Source organism: Macaca thibetana, chromosome 8, assembly GCF_024542745.1.
Source record: "Macaca thibetana thibetana isolate TM-01 chromosome 8, ASM2454274v1, whole genome shotgun sequence".
Lineage (NCBI taxonomy): Eukaryota > Metazoa > Chordata > Mammalia > Primates > Cercopithecidae > Macaca > Macaca thibetana.
The window spans coordinates 4,548,798-4,573,888 of record NC_065585.1 but is presented as its reverse complement, the minus strand read 5'-3'; the positions used below and the strand labels follow the sequence as shown (position 1 = coordinate 4,573,888).

The 25,091-nt window shown below is 44.6% G+C and overlaps 1 protein-coding gene across 25 annotated transcripts in view; it reads right to left on the bottom strand.

Moving 5' to 3' along the window:
- Window positions 1-19,005: 19,005 nt before the first annotated feature.
- The window catches only part of PTK2 (protein tyrosine kinase 2), a 356,647-nt gene continuing 350,561 nt past the window's right edge, over window positions 19,006-25,091 (bottom strand). For all 25 annotated transcript variants that reach the window (XM_050801647.1, XM_050801656.1, XM_050801658.1 and 22 more), the window contains one exon: window positions 19,006-20,287. In XM_050801647.1, coding sequence (XP_050657604.1) covers window positions 20,075-20,287 — 213 coding nt within the window. In that variant the 3' untranslated portion in view covers window positions 19,006-20,074. The remainder of the gene's footprint in view (window positions 20,288-25,091) is intronic.

Below are 25,091 nucleotides of genomic sequence, written 5' to 3'. Positions count from 1 at the left end.
CTGGACCCAGTGTTTCTCCCTGATACAATTCCTTCCTCTGTGTTTTAGGATCCTGATGCTTTGATAAGATGCTCTAATCCCAGCCAGCGACATTTGCAGCAGCCTGGACTGCGGGTCTGCACGCTGGGTGTACTTGGTCTAAGGCACCAACTCGCCATGAGAGTGAAGGAGGGGTTTGGGGCAGTACAGAGCAAGCTCCTGGGGCCACAGGGCTGACAAAGCCCTCGGCTTTGGGGGCACTTTGTTTCTTCAAGACTAAAATGCAGGCACTGGAGCAAATCATTTGTTCCTAAAACATGTTCTGCACATGATTAAAGAAGCTTTGGGAAGTCAGGTAAATTGGGAAGCACTGGATCAAACAATAATACATAAGTTTATTGTCTGCAGGTCTTCTCAGAGCCTTTAGCAAAGTGAGAAGAGTCATGCTTCTACAAAGAGGAAGGAGGGCGTGAGAGAGTATGCAACCTGCCCCAAACCCATTTAGCCACAGAACCCTTTTTTCACGAGGTACCCCGAGGTTCCATGGAGCATACTTTAGGAAACATGGAGGTAGAGGTCTTCTGTGATCCCTTCCGGCTCTAATAGTCTGTGATTCTTTGAGTAATATATACTTTGAGACAGGGTCACCAAAGCAGAAATGTAGTGGTGAAAATACAGCTCATTGCAGCCTTGACTTCCCAGGCTCAAGTGATCCTCCCACCTCAGTCTCCTGAGTAGCTGGGACCACAGGTGCGCGCCACCGTGCCTGGCTAATTGTTAAAAACTTTTGTAGAGACAAGTCTCACTATGCTGCTCAGGTTGGTCTTGAACTGCTTGGCCCAAGTGATCCTCCCACCTTGGCCCCCTCTAAGTGCTGGAATTACAGGCATGAGCCACCACACCTGACCTTATTTTTTTGTTTTTGTATTTTTCTAGACAGGGTCTCACTCTTGCCCATGCTGGAGTGCAGTGGTGCAATCATAGCTCACTGCAGCCTCTTTGACCTCCTGGACTCAAGTGATCCTCCTACCTCAGCCTCCCAAGTTGCTAGGACTACAGGAGTATGCCACCAGGCTCAGCTAATTTTTGTAGAGATGATGTTTCACCACATTGCCCAGGCTGGTTTCAAATTCCTGGGTTCAAGCGATCCACCAACCTCAGTCCCCCAAAGTGCTGGGACTACAGGTGTGAGACACTGCCCAGACTGTGTGTGTGTGTGTGTGTTTAATTAAAAACTAAGCAGGTGGCCGGGAGCGGTGACTCACACCTGTAATCCTAGCATTTTGGGAGGCTGAGGTGGGTGGATCATGAGGTCAGGAGACTGAGACCATCCTGGCTAACATGGCAAAACCCTGTCTCTACTAAAAATATAAAAAATTAGCTGGTTGTGGTGGCATGCGCCTGTAGTCCCAGCTACTCAGGAGGCTGAGGAAGGAGAATCGCTTGAACCTGGAAGGTGGAGGTTGTAATAAGCCAAGACTGTGCCACTGCACTCCAGCCTGGACGACAGAGCGAGACTCCATCTAAAAAAAAACAACAACAACTAAGCAGGCCATATGCAGTGGTTTGTGCCCAGAGTCTCAGTGCTTTGGGAGGCCAAGGTGAGAGGACTGCTTGAGGCCAGGCATTCCAGATCAGCCTGGACAACACAGGGAGACCCCATCACTACAAAATAAAAATTAAAAATTAGCTGAACATGGTGGCACACATCTGTAGTCCCAGCTACTCAGGAGGCTGAGGTGGGAGGATTGCATGAGACCAGGAGGTCGAGGCTGCAGTGAGCTATAACTGTGCCACTGCATTCCAGCCTGGGTGACAGAGTGAGACCCTGTTTCAGAAACAGAACAAAAACAGGCCATGATACTCTCTTTAAAATCTGCCAGTGCCATCCTCCACTGGGTCTGCCAGCCGGGCCCCCTTGGCAGGATGGGGTGGAGGGGCCTGGATATGGTGTTCCCTTGACTGGTGAACAGGTCTGAATGCAGGCCACACCTTCTGCTTCTCCAGGTAACCATCTCTAGACAAGAGGTACTTCATTTTGGCCCTCTGTCACCTTTCAAATCACATTTTTCTTTTTTTTTTTTAGACAGTGCCTTGCTCTGTCTCCTAGACTGGAGAGCAATGAGTGCCATCTCCACTCACTGCAGCCTTCGCCTCCCGCGTTCAAGTGATTCTCCTGCCTCAGCCTCCCCAGTAGCTGGGATTACAGGCGCATGCCACCACGCCCGGCTAGTTTTTGTATTTTTAGTAGAGATGGGGTTTCACCATGTTGGCCAGGCTTCTCTTGAGCTCCCGACCTCAAGTGATCTGCCTGCCTTAGCCTCCCAAAGTGCTGGAATTACAGGCGTGAGTCACCATGCCCAGTCAAACTGCATTTTATTTTTGTTTTATTATTTTTTTCTTTTCAAACTGTATTTTTTTCAGGCAGGCATTGATCTCTGCCTTTTAGTCTGGCACACTTACTTACAGCTCCCTAAATTTAACTCTGAATGTAGTTCCTCTTCAAAGGATGGTGTCTCACCTACGAGGTGTGGGTGCCCTTGCCTTCCTTTGCCCCAGCCTGAGGACAGCTGGTGTTTCTTTTTCTTTCTTTCTTTCTTCTTTTTTTTTTTTTTTTTTTTTTTTTTTTTTTTTTTTTTTTTTTTTTGAGATGGAGTCTCACTCTGTTGCACAGGCTGGAGTGCCAGTGGTACAATCCCGGCTCACTGCAACCTCCACCTCCCGGGTTCAAGCGATTCTCCTACCTCAGCCTCCCGAGTAGCTGGGACTACTGGCATGTGCCACCATGCCCAGCTAATTTTTCGTATTTGTAGTAGAGACGGGGTTTCACCATATTGGCCAGGCTGGTCTCGAACTCCTGACCTTTTGATCCACCTGCGTCGGCCTCCCAAAGTGCTGAGCCACCACGCCCAGCCCAGCTAGTGTTTCTAAGCCTGATGTGAGGACCACCCAGGGCACAATGAGAGGTGCTGCCCCAAATTGTTTAAGGTCAAGAGTTACAAATTCATCCAAATGCATCTTCTCTAAAGTCCTTGGGAGATTTGTGTGGATGTGGTGTATCCATCTTGTAGCATTTTCTGGAGTTAAAAGAGAAAAGCTATCTTTCACTAAGGATGGTGGCTTACACCTGTAATTCCAGCACTTTGGGAGGCTGAGGTGGGCAGGTGGCTTGAGCACAGATTGATACCAGTCTGGGCAACAGAGTGGGACCCTATCTATACAAAAAATACAAAAATTAGTGGGACATGGTTGTGTGCTTGTAGTCCCAGTCACTCAGGAGGCTGAGGTGGGAGATCACCTAAGCCCTCAGGGAGGCTGAGGCTGCAGTGAGCTGTGATCGTACCACTGCGCTTTAGTCTGGGTGATAGAGCGAGATGCTGTCTGAAAAACAAAACAAAACAAAACCTATCTTTCCTATGGGGAGAAACATTAAGTAAATATTGTCAAAGAAGCCGAGCATATAATGATGTGAACAACTGTCAACTTTCAGCTTTTCCACAATGACTCCTTTATACTATTATTCTTATCTAGCATCATGTTTCTTTGAAATAATATAGCCGGGCGCGGTGGCTCACGCCTGTAATCCCAGCACTTTGGGAGGCCGAGGCGGGTGGATCACGAGGTCAGGAGATCAAGACCATCCTGGCTAACACGGTGAAACCCTGTCTCTACTAAAAAATACAAAAAACTAGCTGGGCGTGGTGGCGGGTGCCTGTAGTCCCAGCTACTTGGGAGGCTGAGGCAGGAGAATGGTGTAAACCCGGGAGGCGGAGCTTGCAGTGAGCCGAGATCCGGCTACTGCACTCCAGCCTGGGCGACAGAGCAAGACTCCGACCCAAAAAAAAATAATAATATAGTGATACATTGTTTAGCAAGGATTTTGGCTATAAGACCAATATTTTAAAATTAACCATAATTCTATATACTAATGACAATTAAAAATAAAAAATTATTTATTTTTGAGACAGAGTCTCACTCTGTCACCCAGGCTGGAGGGCAGTGGCGTGATCTTGGCTCACTGAAACCTCTGTCTCCCAGGTTCGAGCAATTCTCGTGCCTCAGCCTCCCAAGTAGCTGGGACTGCAGGCGTGCACAACCACGCCTGGCTAATTTTTGTATTTTTAGTAGAGACGGGGTTTTGCCATGGTGGCCAGGCTGGTCTCGAACTCCTGGCCTCAAGTGATCCACCCACCTCAACCTCCCATAGTGCTGGGTTTACAGGCATGAGCCATCAGGCCTGGCCTAAAAATAAAATGTAAATAGAATGAGGCTGGACACAGTGGCGCGTACCTGTAGTCTCAGCTAATTGGGAGGCTGAGGCAAGAGGATGGCTTGAGCCTGGGAATTGAAGGCAACAGTAAGCTGTGATCACGCCACTGTACTTCAGCCTGGCCAACAGAGGGAGACCGTCAAAAAAATTAAAAAAGAGAAAGAAAAAAGAAAAGTTAAAAATGGAAGAACAAATGAAAAGAAAGATGTACAAAACCTCTGCACAGAAATCTGTGAAACATGACAGAATATCACAATGGAGGGAGACGGCAAGCTCATGGATTGGGACGCTGGGGTGACAGGAAATGGCACGGCACTGACGTTGTGCTTTGTGTTTTTGTTCCACCAACACTAGCCTGAGGAAGGTAGATGCCCCGCTTCTGTGAAGAGGCAGCAGGTGGGGTGTGCAGCTCTGGAACCCAGTCCTGGATACCCTGTGAGCCCACTGAGACTGGTGTGGCCTCCTCATTGGGAACATGGCTGGTTGTGACCAACAGTGAGAGCACATGTGTCCCGTTCCTGATGAGGGCCTGGTCCCTTAGTGGATACTCTCTACATAACAGCCCAACACTCTCCTAAGCTCCTCTGTTTCAAGAGCCTGCATTTCCCAGTGGCATCACACATGGAAGAGGGCCATCAGAATTGAGAAGCAGAAGGATACATAACAGGACAATTTCAGGCAGTGGGTGGGAGGAGTCACTGTTTCAAACATTTTGCCATCATCTAAATGTGTGTTTCCCCCAACAAAATGCGTATGTTGAAATCTTAACATGAAAGGTGATGGTATTAGGTGGGGCCCTTAGGAGGTGATTGTTTCATGAGGATGGAGCCCTCACAATTGGGATTAGCACCCTTATAAAAGAAGCCCTGTTAGTGGATCACTTGAGCTCAGGAGTTTGAGGCCAGCCTGGCCAACATGGCAAAAACCCATCTCTACGAAAAATACAAAAATTAGCCAGGCATGGTGGCGCACGACTATACGCCCAGCTACTTGGGAGGCTGAGGTGGGAGAATCGCTTGAGCCTAGGAGACAGAAGTTGCAGTGAGCTGAAATCATGCCATTGCACCCCAGCCTGGGTGACAGAGCAAGACCCTTTCTCAAAAAATAAATATAAATACATAAAATAAAAGAGGCCTTGTTTGCCTGGCACTTATAATCCCAGCTCCTCAAGGGGCCAAGGCGGGAGAATCGCTTGAGAACAGGAGTTGAGACCAGACTGGGCAACAATGCGAGACTCCATCTTTTTTTTTTTTTTCTTTTTCTTTATTTTCTTTCTTTATTTTTTGAGACAGAGTCTCCCTCTGTTACCCAGACTGGAGTGCAGTGGTGCGATCTCAGCTCACTGCAGCCTCCACCTCCTGGGTTCAAGCAATTCTATTCTCATGTCTCAGCCTCCTGAGTAGCTGAGTGCACCAACACACCTGGCTAATTTTTGTATTTTTAGTAGAGATGGGTTTTTGCCATGTTGCCTAGGTTGGTCTCAAATTCCCGGCCTCCGGTGATCCACCAGCCTCGGCCTCCCAAGTGCTGAGATTACAGGTATGAGCCACTATGCACGGCCAAAACTCTGTCTTGAAAAAAAAAATTAGCCGACGGGGCACAGTGACTCACGCCTGTAATCCCAGCACTCTGGGAGGCTGAGGCAGGCGGATCACCTGAGACCAGCCTGGCCAACGTGGTGAAACCCCGTCTCTACTAAAAATACAAAAATTAGCCCACCATAGTGGTGTGGGCTTGTAATCCCAGCTACTTGGGAGGTTGAGGCAGGAGAATCGCTTGAACCCAGGAGGCAGAGGTTGCAGTGAGCCAAGATTGCCCCATTGCACGCCAGCCTGGGTGACAGAGTGAGACTCTGTCTTGTGGGGGAGGAAAAAAAAGCCCATTGCAGTGGTGCGCACCTGTGGTTCCAGCTACTTGGGATGCTGAGGTGGTAGGATCTCTGAGCCCAGGAGTTCAAGGGTATAATAAGATGTATCACACCACTGCACTCCAGCCTGGGTGACAGTACAAGACTCCATTTCTAAAAAGAATAAAAATAAAAAAAGAGGTCTCAGGTAAGTGCCTTGCCCCTTCTACCACATGAGGATACAGGGAGAAGCTGTCATCTATGGACCAGGAAGAAGGCCCTCAGCAGACACTGAATCTGCTGGCGCCTTGATCTTGGACTTTGCAGACTCCAGAACTATGAGAAATACATTTCTGTTGGTCATAAGCTGCCCAGTCTATGGTATTTTGTTATAGCAGCCCAAAGTGGACTAATATACTCTTATTGGGCTCACATATAGAGAAGGGAAGAGTCTTGTTCTGTGTTTCTTGAAGAAGCAGAACTCGGCACGGGTCCATGGGAAGATGACCTAACAGCCCATGGGCTCCTGCACTGCCTCCTAAGAGATGCATTTCCATCAAAAGGCAGACACTGGCACAGGGCGCTTCTCTGGCCCAAGTACCTGTTCGAGGCGCTGCATGAGTGTTTACTCATTCAAGCCTCGGAACACTTACCCTCATCCTCTGATGATAAACTGAGGCAGAGGGATCCCACAGCCAAGCTGGAACCCAGCAGCTTAGTCCCAGCATGTACAGTGGCACGATCACACCAGGGAGTCTGTAGCCAATCTCTGGGTTTCTTCTGACTCCACCGTACACTGAATGCACTCGGCATCGGCAGTCTTCAGTTTTGTTTACATACCCCCAAATGTCATTTTAAATGTTTTTTTACCCCCCTTACATATTAAGTTGACACCTAAAATATTATGTACGTTTAAATAGTTACAAAGAATACAACTTCTGGAACATTGTAAATATTGACACTTAAAAATAAAACTGTCATATCACTTTTAAAAATGTAACCAGATGGAAAAGAAAAATACCATATCGATTTGATATCTTATATAATCCAGTCAAAACAGTGTAGTTGTCCCTCTGTATTTGTGGGGCATCGGTTCCAGGACCCCCAGTGGATACCGAAATGCACAGCTCAAGTCCCTGATGTAAAATGGTGCAGTATTTGCATATAGCCTACATCCTCCCACGTACTTTAAATCATCTCTAGATTACTTTTTGTTTGTTTGTTTGAGACGGAGTCCCGCTCTATTGTCAGTCTGGAGTGCAGTGGTGCGATCTTGGCTCACTGCAACCTCGGCCTCCCGGGTTCAAGCAATTCTCCTGCCTCAGCCTCCCGAGTAGCTGGGATTACAGGTGGCCGCCACCATGCTTGGCTAATTTTTGTATTTTTAGTAGAGATGGAGTTTCACCATGTTGGCCAGGGTGGTCTTAAGCTCTTGACCTCGTGATCCGCCCACCTCAGCCTCCCAAAGTGCTAGGATTATAGGCGTGAGCCACCGTGCCCGGCCTAGATTACTTCTAATACCTAACACAATGTGAAATGCCATGTAGTAAATAATTATACTGTATTGTTTAGAGAATAATGACAAGAAAAATGTGTGTACACCTTCAGTACAGAGATAACCATCATAGGCCGGACTACATTTTCCATCCACAGTTGGTTGACTCTGAGGGCACGGAGGACTGTGCCTGAGCCACCTCTTCTTTAATATTTCACATTGCTCTTTTCCTCACAGAACCCATTTTCCATTGTAATTCTTCCACATGTTTTTATCCTAAGGAAATTCTTTTATGTTTGAAAATCTTATTGATTATGCTATATACTTGTCTACAACAAAAAGTATATATAAATTGAAATCTTACGTTTTTATTTCCTGTGAGACCAAGTGTTAGAAAAAATTCTTCTGGGTTTACTTATTACAATTGTCAGCACACAACTAATCAAACACAAATGTATTACAAAGTTTGAATAATAATTCTTAGTCATGAAAGTGTCACTCATTAGGTATACATTTTTGTTGGAAATAATCTCTTAAGGAAAATAGTGAACCTTTCTTTTTCTCATTCCCAGGTTCAGGAAGAACCGGGTGGCCCATTGCTGGACTCAGGGCTCTTCAACAATTCTTTTCCATCCCCCATGTTTGTGAATGTCAGTGCTTACAGCTGCCGTCCCAGGAAGCATGGGTGAGAATGGAAGGAAATTCTGTTACAGTGACTCAGTGCTCTGACTCCTCCCAGGCTATCCTCCAGAACTCACACGGTGCTCTCCTACCGACAGTCCTGGGTGAGGACCCACAGCTGGCCACTCAGTCGTCCTGCCTCAGGGTGATGGAAGCTACAACTGAAGTCACCTGGCTTTCAAAAGGATCTTTTGTGGCCGGGCGCGGTGGCTCACGCCTGTAATCCCAGCACTTTGGGAGGCCGAGGCGGGTGGATCACCTGAGGTCAGGAGTTCGAGACAAACCCGGCTAACACGGTGAAACCCCATCTCTACCGAAAACACAAAAAATTAGCTGGGCGAGGTGGCGGGCGCCTGTAGTCCCAGCTACTCGGGAGGCTGAGGCAGGAGAATGGTGTAAACCTGGGAGGCGGAGCTTGCAGTGAGCTGAGATCCGGCCACTGCACTCCAGCCTGGGCGACGGAGCAAGACTCTGTCTCAAAAAAGAAAAAAAAAGAAAAAAAAAAAGGATCTTTTGTGACCCAAATTGAGTCTGGGTGTCTGCAGAAAGGTGTGATAGATGAGATTACTGTCCAAAAGTCATCGCTCCCTTGCCTTCACAGTTGATTCCTCAGCTCAGTGGCGCTGAGCTCAACCATGTGACTACCAGCGGTGGACAGGATGTCAGCAGTCCTGCCCTGAGAGGCTTGCATGCAGTTGCCCCGTCTGGCTGCGGGGTTGGTCCCAGCCAGGTGGCCTAGAGAAACCTTCCTCCCTGCATCTTCCTCAGCCTGGTCACCAAGGGAATGTGAAGCCAGGTCCATCTGGAGGCAGAGCCTCCCAGCCACATGCAGCTGCATCAGCCAACCGCCAGCTAATGCACAGAGGTGTCTCGAGGTGAACATGTGCTGTTACACAGTGAAAGCTAACTGAGTCAAAATCCCAAGGGGCCTTTTAAAACATGGAAGTTGACAAATTGGTGCCAAAATGTAAATATAACTGCAAGTGAGTTAGAAGAGCCAAAAATAAAGTATCTTGGAGATAAAGAACAAAATTGGATGACTTGCAATAGCCAATTTAAAGACTGACTACACTTGATTTCAAGAGTCGTTATAAAGCTACAGTAATCAAGACAATGTGGTATAGACCTAAGAACAGATGAGAACAGTGGAACAGAATAGCAAGTTTAAAAATAAATCCACACATAAATGGCCAATAGGTTTTTGACCAAGGTACCAAGGCAAGACATTGGAGAAATATTTCTTTCAACAAATGGTGCTGGAATAATTGGATTTCCATATGGAAAATAATGAACTTCAACATCCACCTCACATCCCTCACACTAATTCAAGACAAATCATAGACCTGAATATAAAACTAATATGGTGGGGCACAGTGGCTTATGCCTGTAATCCCAGCACTTTGGGAGGCCCAGGCAGGAGGACTGCTTGAGCCCAGGAGTTCAAGACCAGCCTGGCAACGTGGCGAAACCCCGTCTCTATAAAAAATATATAAATTAGATGGGCTTGGTGGCATACACCTAGATCCTAGTAGTTCATGGCTGCAGTGAGCTCTGATTATGCGACTGCACTCCAGCCTGGGTGACAGAGTGAGACCCTGTCTCAAGAAGAAAAAAAAAAGGGGAAAAGAAAGTCCCAGTTACTTGGGAAGCTGAGGTAGGAGGATCGCTTGGGCTTGGGAGGTCTAAGCTGCAGTGAGATAGCTTTTAGAGGAAAATATGGTAAATATCGTGCAACCTTGGGGCAGGCAAAGATGTCTTAGAGAAGATGCAAAAAGCACTAAGTAGTTGCAAAAGTGTTAATTTGAACTTCATTCAAATTAAGAACTATTGCTCATCAAAATATACTGTTAAGAAAATAAAAAGACAAGCCATGGACTGAGAGTGAATATTTGCAATACATATAGCTGACAAAGGACTTATATCCAGAATACATAAAGAATGACTACAAATCAATAATAAACAACTTGATTTTTAAAAACCAGCAAAAGGCCACGTGGAGTGGTTCACGCCTATAATCCCAGCTACTTGGAAGGCTGAAGAAAGAGGATTGTTTGAGATCAACAGTTCAAGACCAGCCTGGACAACACAGTGAGACTCACTGTAAAATAAATATATAAATAAAACAATTTTTTACAAATGGGTAACAGCCTGGGTGACATGGCAAAACTGCATCTCTACAAAAAATACAAAAATTAGCCGGATGTGGTGGTGCATGCCTGCAGTCCCAGCTACTGGGGAGGCTGAGGTGGGAGGATCACCTGAGCCCAGGAAGTGGAGGCTGCAGTGAGCCATGACTGAGCCACTGCACTCCAGCCTGGGCAACAGACTGAGACCCTATCTCAATAAATAAATAGTTTTTAAAAATAGGCAAAAAATTTGAACAGACCTTCACAAAAGCAAACAGTTGGCCAGTTGTAGTGGGTCATCCCTGTAATCCCGACATTTTATGGGCTGAGACAAGAGGATGCCTAGCTGCAGTGAGCTCGGATCATGCCATCGCACTCTAGCCTGGGTGACAGGGTGAGACCCTGTCTCAAAAAAAAAAAAAAAAAAAAAAAAAAAAAAAAAAGAAATAAAAACATACCTACCCAAAAAGACTTGTACACAAATGTTTACAGCCACTTTATTCATTAAGCTCCGAACTGGAAACAATCAGATGTCTATCAATAGGAGAATAGTAAACCAACTGTAGTATATGTACACGATAGAATATTATTCGGCAATTAAAAATAAAATTATACGCCAGGCGTGGTTTCATGCCTGTAATCCCAGCACTTTGGGAGGCTGAGGCGGGTGGATCACAAGGTCAGGAGTTCAAGACCAGCCTGGCCAACATGATGAAACCCTGTCTCTAAAACTCCCCCAAAATAGCCAGGTGCAGTGGCAGGCACCTGTAATCCCAGCTACTCGGGAGGATGAGGCAGGAGAATCACTTGAACCCAAGAGGCAGAGGTTGCAGTGAGCTGAGATTGCGCCACTATACTCCAGCCTCGGCTACAGAGTGAGACTCTGTCTCAAAAACAAAAAACACCACATGGATGCATCCCAAAAACATTGTGTTAAGTGAATGAATCCAGACACAAAAAAGCACACACTGTATGTTCAATTGATGTGAATTCAAGAACAGGCAAAAACTAATCTATGTTGTTGGAAATCAGAACGGTGTTTGCCTATGGGCTGGGAACTCTCCATGAGAATGTTCTGTGTCTCAATTTGAGTGATGGTTACACAGGTGTATGCATTTGTCAAAATTCATTAAACTGTGCATTTCACTGTATGTACATTTACCTCAATGAAAACAAAAAGAATTTTCTGAGGCTGATATCTAATATTAATTTAAAAGGATCAAGTTTAACCTAATATATTCAGTAAGGTGTGAGGAACATAAAAATATTGTTAAATCATTTATGTCTTTGCCAATAAATATATGTATTTTTTGAAACAGAGTCTCACTCTGTCACCCAGGCTGGAGTGTAGTGCCATGATCTTGGCTCACTGCACCTTCCACCCCGACCCTGGGTTCAAGTGATTCTCTTGCCTCAGCCTCTCGACTAGCTGGGATTACAGGCGCCTGTCACCGCACACCTGGCTAATATTTGTATTTTTAGTAGAGACAAGGTTTCACCATCTTGGCTAGGCTGATGTTGAACTCCTAACCTTGTGATCCACCCGCCTCGGCCTCCCGAAGTGCTGGGATTACAGGTGTGAGCCACCGCGCCTGGTCAAAATGTTTTTGTTTTTTTTGTTTTTTGCTCTAGGCTGGAGTGCAGTGGTACAATCTCCGCTCACTGCCCTCCACCTCCCGGGTTCAAGCAATTCTCCTGCCTCAGCCTTTGGAGTAGCTGGGACTACAGGCGCCCGCCACCACACCCGGCTAACTTTCGTATTTTTATTAGAGACAGGATTTCGCCATGTTGGCCAGGCTGGTCTTGAACTCCTGACCTCAGGTGATCTGCCCGCCTCAGCCTCCCAAAGTGCTGGGATTACAGGGTTGAGCCACCTTGCCCAGTTGCAATAAAATGTTTTTTAAGTAAAAGTTATATTCTTTAAATATTAATACATTTTTGTCAAAGTTATAACTGTAGATTTAGCTTATTCAATTTATGGAAAAATATGGCATCTGATATCTGATTTGCAGAGCCCGTCCCCCTTGTCAAACAAGAAAGCCAGATAGACTCACTTTCTGTTACGTGACTTCATTTTTCAATTCAAATAAATGTGCTAATACACATTTCCAGGATTATTATAGAAGCCACGGAGAAATACAAAATGTATTTGTAAGACAGATTGCTAAATGCAGTCAAGTAAAGATTAAAATGATATATAATTAATGTATCTATTTTACCATGTTACAAGAGCAAGAAAATAAATCATACTGTATCCACTTTAACATAATTTATAATAATACAATATAATGTGTGCTTAGAGTAGTAAGTTACGAAGTAAGGAGTATGCTAGAAAGCATGAAATTCATTTGGTAAATGTGTGTGAACATGTATAATGATTTTTTTTGGCTTTGGGGATTTATTAAATGAAAATCAAATATAAAAATCAGAAGTAACTCCATCCATGCTGTTAAATATCATGACCAGATTTTCTTATGAATGTAAAGAAACCAAGTCACACACTGCTTAAAAAACAATCACTCTGCAAAGGAGGGCCTCACTGTTTGTTTTTTAAAGAAAAAGTGTATATATGTTTGTGTGTGTGTATAGATAAACATACACACACACATATATATATACACCACAATCACTCTGGAAGCTCACATATCATTTTTACTTTTTGCTGTTAGGAGTAGAAAATATGAAGCATTTGATAAGATGAAATAAGATGAGGATTGACCAAAGTTACAGCATTTTAATACGGCATATTAAAATGATTTAATAAAATCAGTTTTAATTACTTCATTAATCAGTGCCCACCCAATATGATGTTGGACAGAAGCTTTATCTGGGTTTTATCCAGTAGATCTTGAAAATGATAGTCCGAGATAACACTCCAGTTACATTTCAAATATTATTTTTAAAGAGACAGGGTCTTGTTCTGTCACCCAGGCTGGAGTGCAGTGGGTGATCATAGCTCACTGTAAACCTGAACTCCTGGGCTCAAGCAATCCTCCTGCCTCAGCCTCCTGAGTAACTGGGACTACAGACATGCACCACCATGCCCACTTAATTTTTTAGTTTTTTTTTTTTTTCAGATGGAGTCTTGTTCTGTCGCTCACGCTGGAGTGCAGTGGCACAATCTTGGCTGACTGCAACCTCTGCCTCCCGGGTTCAAGCGATTTCCCTGCTTCAGCCTCCCGAGTAGCTGGGACTACAGGCACGCACCACCACACCCAGCTAATTTTTGTATTTTTAGTAGAGATGAGGTTTCACCATACTGACCGGTCTCAAACTCCTGATCTCGTGATCTGCCTGCCCCAGCCTCCCAAAGTGCTGGGATTACAGGCATGAGCCATGGTGCTCGGCCAATTTTTTAGTTTTTAGTAGGAACAAGGTCTTGCTATGTTGTCCAGGCTGGTCTCAAACTCCTGGCCTGAAGTGATCCTCCTGCCTCAGCCTCTCGAGTAGCTGGGATTACAGGTGTCAGCCACTATGCCCAGTCTGTTTGTTTGCAGAAAGATAACAAATTAAAGCCAGGCATGATTCAAAAGTTTTAAACAACACACAGCCCTCCTCATTACTGCTACACCTGGTCATTGCTAAACCTGGTAAAAGCCTGAAAGCCAGGACACCTAGGGGCTGGGTTCCAGCGCCAAGGTGACCTAAGAATTTAAACTCCCAAACCCCCATTTCCAAGTGAAGAGATTAAGCCCTCCTGCCTTAGAGGGTCACTGTGAGAACTGAGGACAGTGCCTGGCACATGTGAACTCAGTGTTAGCTGTTGTCATTGAGAGAGAACATGAGGGACAACTAAAGGACAAAGGATGTGTCACTTTAGGTGGAGATCAGAGCCCTCTGGGCTCATCATTCCAGCGTGTCCAGTCATCTGCAAAGGGTTAGACCTTCTGGACGAAAGACCTTTGGGGTACATCACCAATGCCTTTTTACTTTGGCATTGAGCTTTGATTTTACTGGGTTGTGTGGATGGGAAATCCAAACAAATATGACAATTCTGATATTGTCAGGTATCAGATAATTTCAAAATGTAATTTGTGCGGTCTTCATCCCTGGGGAGAATTTGGGAGAGGCATTTAGCCTAGTGGTTGTTACAGTCCTAAACGTGAGGCAGACCCAGCTTCCAACCCAGTTCTGGCACCTACTAACCACGTGGCTGTCAGATTACTGTGTAACTGTTTCTTCACCTGTGAACCAGGGATAAGCCTCGTATCACTCAGGTGGTATGAGTTGAACTAGAGGCTGCTGCTGACAGCGTCCTGTATACTTCAGTGGACCACAAAAACACCAAGCATGGGTCTTCCCACAACCTGCCCGACTCTTCTCATCTCAACCTCAGCCCATCTCCACTCCTACTATGGCCAAATCCACACTTCCTTCCAGGCCTCAGGCATTACCTACAGCGTCTCATTTTGTTCTGGAACTTTGACCTTAATAGGCTAGAACAGTCTCCACCCTTTGACTCCTACTTTGTAGTGCGCAACCCATGGTACCTAGTCAGTTGCAATGTATAACCCCAGTATATAATAAACTGTAATACTCAAACTCTGGTGCAGTTAGCTGGTGTACAATCTGTAGTGCATCGTTAGCTGTACTGTATGACCCTGTATATAATAAACCGTGGTTGTTTTTTGTTTTGAGACAGGGTCTTGCTCTGTCACCTAGGCTGAAGTGCAATGGCACAATCATGGCTCACTGCAGCCTCCACCCCTGGGGCTCAAGTGATCCTCCCACTGCAGCCTCCCACATAGCTGGGGCCACAGGCACACACCATCACACCTGGGTTTTTTTTTTTTTTTTTTTTTTTTTTTTTTTTTTGAGGCAGAGTCTCGCTCTGTTGCCCAGGCTGGAGTGCAGTGGCATGATCTTTTCTTACTGCCACCTCCACCTGTCAGGTTCAAGCGATTCTCCTGCCTCAGCCTCCCGAGTAGCTGGGACTACAGGCACCTGCCACCCTGCCTGGCTAATTTTTGTATTTTTAGTAGAGACGGGGTTTCACCATGTTGGTCAGGCTGTTCTTGAGCTCCCGATCTCAGGTGATTTGCCCATCTCGGTCTCCCAAGGTGTTGGGATTACACGTGTAGCCACTGTGCCTGGCCTGAACTAGTATTGAATTCTTGGTGCATAGTAGCTGTAGTGTGTAATCCCTGGTCACAGGCAGGGGCAAAAGTTACTGTTAAAGATGTCCCTAACTTAAAGATGTCCCTAACTTACAATTCAAAGCAGATTTAAGTAAACATGTAAAATCTATAACCCTTGCCAACAGATCCTTACCATTGTGCAAGCTGACTGCATTCCAGCAGTGGCACAGAAAGAGGCACAGGATAAGTGGGGACCTCAGGTGATCCACCTGCCTTGGCCTCCCAAAGTGCTGACATTACAGGCGTGAGTCACCACACCCAGGCTTTAAAAATTTTTTTAAAGCTAATCATCTCTGTATAGTTCCAATTTTAGTATATGTGCTGCCAAAACAAGTAGTATTTTTTATTTTACTTTTTTAAAGAGACAGCATCTCACTCTGTCACCCAGGCTGGAGTGCAGTGGTGAGCACAGCTCACTGGAGCCTCAACCACCTGGGCTCAAGTGATCCTCCCACTTCAGTCTCCAGAGTAGCTGGGACTACAGGTGCACACCACCACACCTGGCTAAAGATCTTATTTATTATTACTACTTTTGAGATGGAGTCTTGCTCTGTCACCCAGGCTGGAGTGCAGTGGCCTGATCTTGGCTCATTGCAACCTCCGCCTCCTGGGTTCAAGTGATTCTCCTGCCTCAGTCTCCTGACTAGCTGGGACTACAGGCATATGCCACCACACCCAGTTAATTTTTGTATTTTTAGTAGAGATGGGGTTTCACTATGTTGGCCAGGCTGGTCTCAAACTCCTGACCTGACCTCAGGTGATCTGCCCGCCTTGGCCTCCCAAAGTACTGGGATTATAGGCGTGAGCCACTGCGACTGGCCAAGATCTTCTTTTTAAAAAAGAAGTTCATGTTTCTGAAGACTCAATTTCTAATACATCTATACTCCCCAAACTAATCTATAAACTCAATGAAATCCCAATCATAACAACCCCTCTGCCAATTTTTCAGATAAAAATACAGGGAGGTACAGTTAAGAAAATGAATAGTCAAGCCCCAGGATGAGAGAAAATACCTAGAAAACAAGTATTTGACCAAAGACCGGTATCCAGAGTGTATAAGGAACACCCATTACTCCACAGCAACATGACGAACAGTCCAGTTTTCTTAAAAACGCAAAGTATCTGAGCAGATGCTTCACAAAAACATAAATGGTTAAGTACAGGGGGGAAAAAACCACTCAACTTCATCAGATATGGAGGATAAAAACAACTGACACTACCAAGCGTTGGTGACAATGTGGAGCAACTGGAATGTCCATCCATGAATATGGTATAAAGTCACTGAACCAGTTTGGCAGTTTTTAATAAAGTTAAGCATACACTTACCGATGTTCCAGAACTTTCCTTCATAGTTTACTTGCCCAGGAGGAATGGAAACACTGTCCCCAGTTTTATTTCTAATAGCCAGAAACTGAAAACCACCCAAATGTCCCCTTCATCAACAGGTGGCTCACGGAGATTCTAGCAAGCCTAGGGTGGGCCTGGGAGATGCTATAACAATTTCCTTGACAAGTCAATTATGCTTTGAGTCTGAGTTATCAACAGGTGAACAGGGAAATAGGCAGCAATATATTCTTACCATAGAGTATTATCAGAAATAAAAAAGAATGAACTTCAGATACACACAACATGGATATGCAAAAACATCACTCGTAGTGAAAGCAGCCAGAAATTAGAGTATATATGGTGTAGCTCTAGAAGCAATCTGAAGTGTAAGAAGCCATTTCTAGCGATGGAGACCAGACCAGAGGTTACAAAGAAGAAATAGGGACCTGCCCTCCAGAGGCATGAGGGCACTTCCCAAGTGCTGGCTCTTTCTCATCTTCCTCGTACTTGTCACTAACTGGACGTATACATTTGAAAAAAATTGAGCTGTTTATTCAATGGCTCTTATTGTATGCAAGTTAAATCCTACTCAAGTTGATAAAAGCAAAGCAGGGTGGTAATTGCCCTTCTAGGGGAGCAGTGCGGGAGGGAGCCAGGACCTCCGGGGTGATGTTACTATTCTCTGACCCTGCGTGTAGTTACAAGAGGGCACTCGTTTGGGAAAAGTTCAGTAAGCTCTACATTTATGCACCCTTTTCTCTATCTACTTATTAATAATGTAAAATAAAAAAATAGGAGAAAAATGATGAGATTGTGAACACTTCTCCCAGCTAACTTGGACAGGTTTTCAGGTGCTGCCATGTATGGTTTGTCTCATTAGGCAGCTGTTATTGAGGTAGTATACTGAAGCTGAGTAATTTGAACACTTTCACTTTCAAATGAACTTTTCTCTGGGTTTTTATATTTGAAATTCTCCATTTTGTTTTGTAATGGAAGTCACCTCATGGTCCTGATAGCCCTTCAGGCCACTAAGTTCACAGGATGTGAACTGCCTCTGCTCAACTCTGGTGGCTGTGCTTGACCTCTGACCTCTGGCCCATGCGCTGATGTTGAGAGATGTGGAGAGATGTTGATCTCTCCACCTGCTCTAAAAACCAAAATTTTCTTTGGTTTATAGGAAGATGTGAAACTTACCGACAATTCTAGGTGTTCCTAAGTGAGACCATGAGGCAAAATGTATTAATGTATTAACTGCAGGTAAACTCTTATCTGAAACAGTGGTTCTCAACTTGGAGTGGTTCTGTCCCTCCTTCCCCTGGGAACCTTTGGCAATGTCTGCGGACAGTTTGGTTGTCACGGCTTGGTGGGAGTGCTACTGGTTTCTAGTGGGTGAAGGCCACAGATGCTCCTAAACCTCTGAGAGTAGACTGGACAGGTCAAACATCGATGTCCCTGACAAGGTATGTAGAGCACTTTACCATTTACACTGGACTTAGCTCACTCTCATAATCACCACTTTAAACATGAGGAAATGGAAATGTAAGAGATCCAAGAATGCCAAAAATTAGAAAAAACTCACAAGGATGACATTCCCTTGACATTTGCTTCAGATGAAGTAACTGTCACAGATCCAAAGATGAAGCTGCTTTTGCACCCAAGAGTATTTACCCGGACAAAATTCTCTCAAATCCCTCCCTTTGGAGTCTCTGAGTCCCTAGTACTGGAGATCCCAGTTCTATTTGCTCCCTGCTCTGTGGCTCACGGAGATTCTAGCAAGACTAGGGTGGGCCTGGGAGATGCTAACAATTTCCTTGACAAGTGAATTATGCTTTGAGTCCGAGTTATGGAATACTGAGACCCTGCAAAGGAGAAGGTTCTTTCATTGAAGACCATTGCTACTTCCATCCTGAGCTCTGCATTTAATAGGTGACAATGGAATGAAAAGGTTAACTTATGCCAGGCTACCCTTCTGTGGTAACATCTTTGACTTGTTTAGAATATTAAACAAAAAAAAAAGGGGAAACTAATTAGTGAGAGGCTTCCTGATAATTATTGGGAGCTCTCTTGTATGTTATCTGACTAGTCACCTGAAAATAAAGCCATCTGAAGAAACAGAACCAAAAGAAAGGATATTACAACAAGACTTTACTGGTAACACCTTTTTAATAGGTCAAAGTAACTGTACAGTTCATTATATTCTTCCTGAGAATAATTTATATCCCCCAACAAACTAAAGGGAGGGTATATTTTTTTCAAAATTAACAGAATGGATGGTGTAACTGGACATCAAAAGAAAACCAAATTCCTGTTTTGCTTCATTCTCTCCTGGGAAGACAGATACAAGGAAGGGTTAGTTAACTCCAGTGGCTGTAAAATAGTCAACATGGCTTTAATCTTTCTTTATAAATTATATAAAAATGGAAAAAGGGGATGGTTCTGGAACTTCTCCTCAATGCAGTTTGGAGGTGCTCTGGTACAAAGCATTTCTGCTTCCAAGAGAAATAACATTGCTACAAAAAACTGGCACATTATTCTGTGAAAAAAGACAAGAGTTTTTAGTTGTGTTCTACAGCTAGTTCCCGACCCAATGCTTCACATATCCACACGAAAGTAAAAGGCAGGTAAGACAAAAAGGGCTGTAGTTTTTTCTGAAATAACTCAAGTCTTCAAAATATAGCTTTTATATTCTTTCTTTGTAAAGTGGGATTAGCATATTGCAACTGAAGGGTGTTCTAACAAACAAAAATTCCAGTCTGGATAATAATTCTATGGTAGACAAAAGAATTCTCAGCCTCTTGGGTTTCCCGGAATTCTTTGCTTCATGCTCTCCTCTTCCACTATGCAGCTAAGGTAGTTTAGGAATTAAGATGTCACCCCCTGGCCATCCCCATTAGAACGTATCTTAATGTGAACATAAACTGTTCTTCATGATGCTTAAAAGCTCATGTACAATTTTCATTCCTAGAAAAATGCCACATTTTGGATCCTGGACATTTCTGAATATCATGATTGAAAAAAAACAAAACAAAAAATGAACCCAAATCAAAGTGTGACTAAACTTATATGAGAAAGATTTTCAACCAGATGGTCATTCAAAAAAGTTGGAGCTGTTAAGTGCTGGCGACTGAGGACAGAGGGTTAATTCCTCGCTGCTGGTGGAAGGCTAGAGAACATCTTCAAAAGAGGGTAGCAAGACGTGCTCCCAGGGGAGGCTCAGTGTGGTCTCGTCTGCCCAAGCATTTTCAGTCTTGCTTGGTCAATGACATCGAGTAAGTTTTTGGCATCCACAGCCAGGGCGTGAGCAGCAGTCAGCATTTGCTTTTTGTACTCTTGCTGGAGACTGGTCATGACATACTGCTGGGCCAGTTTCATCTTGTTGATGAGCTCACCCAGGTCAGAGTTCAATAGTTTCTGTGCCATCTCAATCTGAAAGACAAGAGATAGTTCAGGAGAACTGTTTCCAGTGATCTTTTTTTTCTTTTTTAGAGAGATGTTCTTACTATGTTGTCCAAGCTTGCCTCAAACTCCTGGGCTCAAGCAATCTTCCTGCCTCAGCCTTTCCATTAACTGGGAACACAGGCACATGCCACCGAGCCCCGCACCAATGAACTTTTCAGGGAATTTTTATGAGCCTTTCTTTCAGTGCCTCCATGAGAAGAAAACTTTATTTCCTGCAAATAAATCTTTCTTAGAAGCAATAGGACGTAAAAATCAATCTTTAAATTTTTTTTTTCTTATTTTAACTTCCCACACTACATTTATGCATTTTAAAAAATTTTTTACTTACTTTAGAAATTCAGCTATTATAGTGTGCCTGTGTGTGCATGCCCATTCACACATGCAGATCCAGCATCTTGTTCCTTCCATTCAAAGCCTTCCCTGACACCATGACTAACTTAGTCTCCATTTGTGCTCACTGTTTAGACTTTATTAATCTCAATGACTGGCCGGGCTTTTGTTTCATAATAGAACCACAGAATCTGACAGAACCTCAGAGATCATCTATTCCAAACACTCTGACATCAGAGAGTGGACAACTGAGATACAGAAAGATGTGCTGAAGGCCACACAGCTCGTTAGTCTCCAAGCCAGCATAAAACCCTCTGTCCTGACTTCCGGTCTTGTGCTTTCTACTATGCCAACTCTATCTCAAGACGTTCCTTGGCTATACAAAAAATGGTTTAAGGATGGTGGCAGGGCACAGTGGCTCACTCCTATAAAATCTCAGCACTTTGGGCGGCTGAGGTGGGCAGATGGCTTGAGCTCAAAAGTTTGAGGCCAGCCTGGGCAACATGGTGACACCCCATCTCTACAAAAACATACAAAAAGTTAGCTGAGTATGGTGGTGTGCACCTGTATTCCCAGCTACTCAAGAGGCTGAGATGGGAGGACGGCTTGAGCCTGGAAGACGGAGGTTGCAGTGAGCCAAGATGGTGCCATTGCACTCCAGCCTGGGTGACAGAGCCAAACCGTTATGTGCACATGCATACACACACACACACACACACACACACAATGCTGTCCTACAGGGTTAGAATGCTTTGCATGGGAAAGTCTAATGATCCTTCTTATCTGTTTCTTCAACCAATGGTGATTTATCCATTTGCTCTTTTATCAATTATGGAGCACCTATTATGTACAAGACACTTGGTGTTGTGGTCACAAGAAGGAAGACCTGTTTTTACTTGCAGTCTAGAGTGGGAAAAGCATACACAGGACCCTATAAAACACTGGAATAAATCACATAGTAGAAAAGCACGCAGATAAGAAGCAACGCATTCTGTATCAGAGAGGGTCAGAAAGACTTCACAGAGAGAATTTGTCTGAATTTGGCCTATACTGTAAAAGCAGGCTGGCTTCAACTGTGAAAGCCACACCAAGTTGATCTTTATTTGGCAGGACTTGGCAAGAGGGTAAGAGATTTTTAGGAAGGAGAATGACAAAATCTAGAGAGAGATTCTAGAAAGATGGCTCTTGGCAGCAATGTGGAGGCTGAATGGAAGGGAAGGGGAAGAGACAAGAGGCAGATAAACCATCTAAGGGGCCATCTTCGGAGGAGAGGTGATGGATGTGCGGGTGAAGGGACCAACCTGAGACCTGATGAGAGATGGAAGGTGTGTGGTCACTTGCATGTGTGTAGGGGATGGGGAACTGCTGGGAGCAGATGTGCAAAAGCATGGTGTTGTCACTTGACTGTGAAGCAAACAACGAAAGCAGACCATCCTTGCCAATGGCAGACAGTTGGAGATCAAAGCTCAGGGAGGGGTTCCACAAAATCAACACAGATTTGGGAGACATCAAATATTTTAATCTATGAGAATGAGAAGAACTACCAAAGTGAAAAAGTATTTTTTAATAAAACAAGCGGTAGCACTTTGGGAGATGATCACACTCAAGGGTGGCAGGGAACAAAAGCCTGAGCAGAGGTCTTAGCAGGAGAGAAGTAAGGAAGCTCTGGGCCAGAGCAGGGAGTCTCAAGGGGGAGTTAGGACTGAGGGGAAAGCAGGGGCTCTGGCAATTAGGAGACCTTGAAGGGCCGTTACAGCAGAGAGATTTCCAAACAGCTGGAGCACTGGAATGCTCTGAGCGGGCGCTGAGTGCAGCTGCCACGTGAGGAGCTGGCCCCATTAGGGATGGGCTGCTCTTTCAGGAAATACAATGGGGACAGGAGGAGGCATGAGGACACAGAAAGGCAGATGCAGGATCAAAGACAGGTTCCTCTTCTTTTCAAAAATAATTTAAGGCCAGGTGTGGTGGCTCACGCCTGTAACACCAGCACTTTGGGAGGCTGAGGTAGGAGGATAGCTTGAAGCAGGAATTTGAGATCAGCTTGGGCAACACAGTAACACTCTGTTTCTACAAAAAAATAAAGAATCAGCTGGGCGTGGTGGTATACAACTGTAATCCCAGCTACTTGGGAGGCTGAGGCAGGAAGATCACTTGAGCTCAGGAGTTGGAGGTTATAGTGAGCTGTGATGGAGTCATTGCATTACAACCTGGGTGACAGAGTGAGACCCTGTCTAAAAAAAAATTAATAATTAAAAAAATAATGTATACAGGAGAGCAATCTGTGTATTGGAATCACGGGAGATGGAAAGATTACTTTTGACTTTATCAACTAGAGTAGGTGTTGACAAATAGTCCTGCTAAAACATCCACTTGGTAGGACACCATTTTCTTGCCTCTGGTATATGGAACTTCTCCGCTTTGGGGCAAAATTGAGGCTTGTCATGGAAAGCCAGAGGCCCGGTGAAGCAGGTAAGACAGAGAACACCACTTGGTTGGGATGTGAAGGCACCAGTCAGAGGCCTTTTCAGAAACATGTTAAAGGGTTTATGCATATAAATCGATGCCATTTACAAAGGAATCACCAACAGGAGTTGTGTCCAACCGTCCTTCAGAAGTCTATGTCCAGTTCGTCAACTGGAACATCCCCTGGACATCGTATGTCTCTGGGTATGATGTTGAGAAGAATTCAGCATTATTTATGTTGTATTCCTGATTGGAGATGCAAAACCTCAATCTCACTAGGAAGAAACAAATGTTTACAGAATATCCCTCAATCCAACTTTAAGAATACTCTATAAAATAACTGAGCCTATATTTGTCAAAAATGTCAATGTCATGAAAGATAAAAAAAAAAAGGCTGAGGAGCCATTTCAGATGATAGGCTGATGAAGAAAGCAACACGAGCCAAATGTGATCCTGGCCTGGCTCTCGCAGGTGAGGGGAAAGTGCTACAGAGACAACCGACGACCCTGGAACATGCCCTGCAGAGTGGCACAGTGCATTGCATCATGTTAAAGTTCCAGAATGTGGTGATTGTGTGGTGGTTATGTAGGACAATGGCGTTGTTATGACAAATATAAATGGAAATCTTAAAGGGGAAGAGGGCATTAGATACACAGCCATTCTCAAGCTGCTGGACAGCAGGAAGTGATGTGTGTACACACACAGACAATGGAGCAGGGATGACAATGTGCTGACACGTTAAAAGGCTGTGAAACTAAAAGGAAAGTTGGGAATTCTCTGTATTAATCTTTTAACTTTCTTATAAATCTGAAATGGTTTCAAAATAAAAAGGAAAAACAAAAAGTGTGTGCTGTGCTGAAGGACTGCCTATGCTGCCCTAGAAACGAGAACAACAGGCAGCTGGAGTCAGCAGGGAGCAAGGCTGAAGCCTGCAGATCCTGGACTCTGTAGTGGGGATGCATCCCACCTGCGTTTGTCAATCCCAACCACAGAGTGTACATCCTAGGCTCAAAGACACTACAACAAATGCAGGTGCTTCCTTTCATTTGTTAGTCATATAATTGAAACAAAATTGCCAAAAGGTAGCAAAAATGATAATTGTTGCTGGGCTACGGTATTTTGGATCAACTTTTATTCCTTAAAACATTTTCTTTTTGAGACAGGGTTTTATTCTGTCACCCTGGATGGAGTATGATGGCTTGATCCTAGCTCACTGCAGTCTGAAACTCCTGGGCTCAAGCGATCATCCCGCTTCAGCCTCCTGAGTGGTTACTGCACAGAGCTAATTTTAAAAAATTTTTTGTAGAGACAGTCTCACTTTGTTGCCCAGGCTGGTCATAAACTGGCTTTCAGCCATCCTCGTCTTGGCCACCCAAAGTGTTGGGATTATAGGGGTGAGCCACCACACTCAGGCCTTAAGAAGCTTCTTAAAGACATTTATTAATTTAAAAGGATTTTTTTTTTTTTTGTCAGATGGAATCTCACTCTGTTGCCAGGCTGGAGTGCAGTGGCACGATCGTGGCTCACTGCAACCTCTGCCTCCCGGGTTCAAGTGATTCTCCTGTCTCAGCCTCCAGAGTAGCTGGGACTACAGGCGTGTGCCACCATGCCCAGCTACCTTTTGTATTTTTAGTAGAGATGGAGTTTCATCATGTTGGCCAGAATGGTCTCGATCTCTTGACTTCGTGATCTGCCTGCCTCAGCCTCCCAAAGTGCTGAGATTATAGGCGTGAGCCACTGAGCCTGGCCTGGAATTTTTTAAGACAATAATTTTATTTATTAATTTTTTGGTAGAGATAGGGTCTCACTATGTTGTCTTGAAATCCAGGCCTCAAGCCATCCTCCTGCCTTGGCCTTCCAAAGTGCTGGGATTACAGCCGTGAGCTACCATGCCTGGCCTAAAATAAATTTTTTATATTACTACTTGAAATGGAAAACCAGGATCATTTGCAAGCTCAACTATTTTTACGGAGAATTC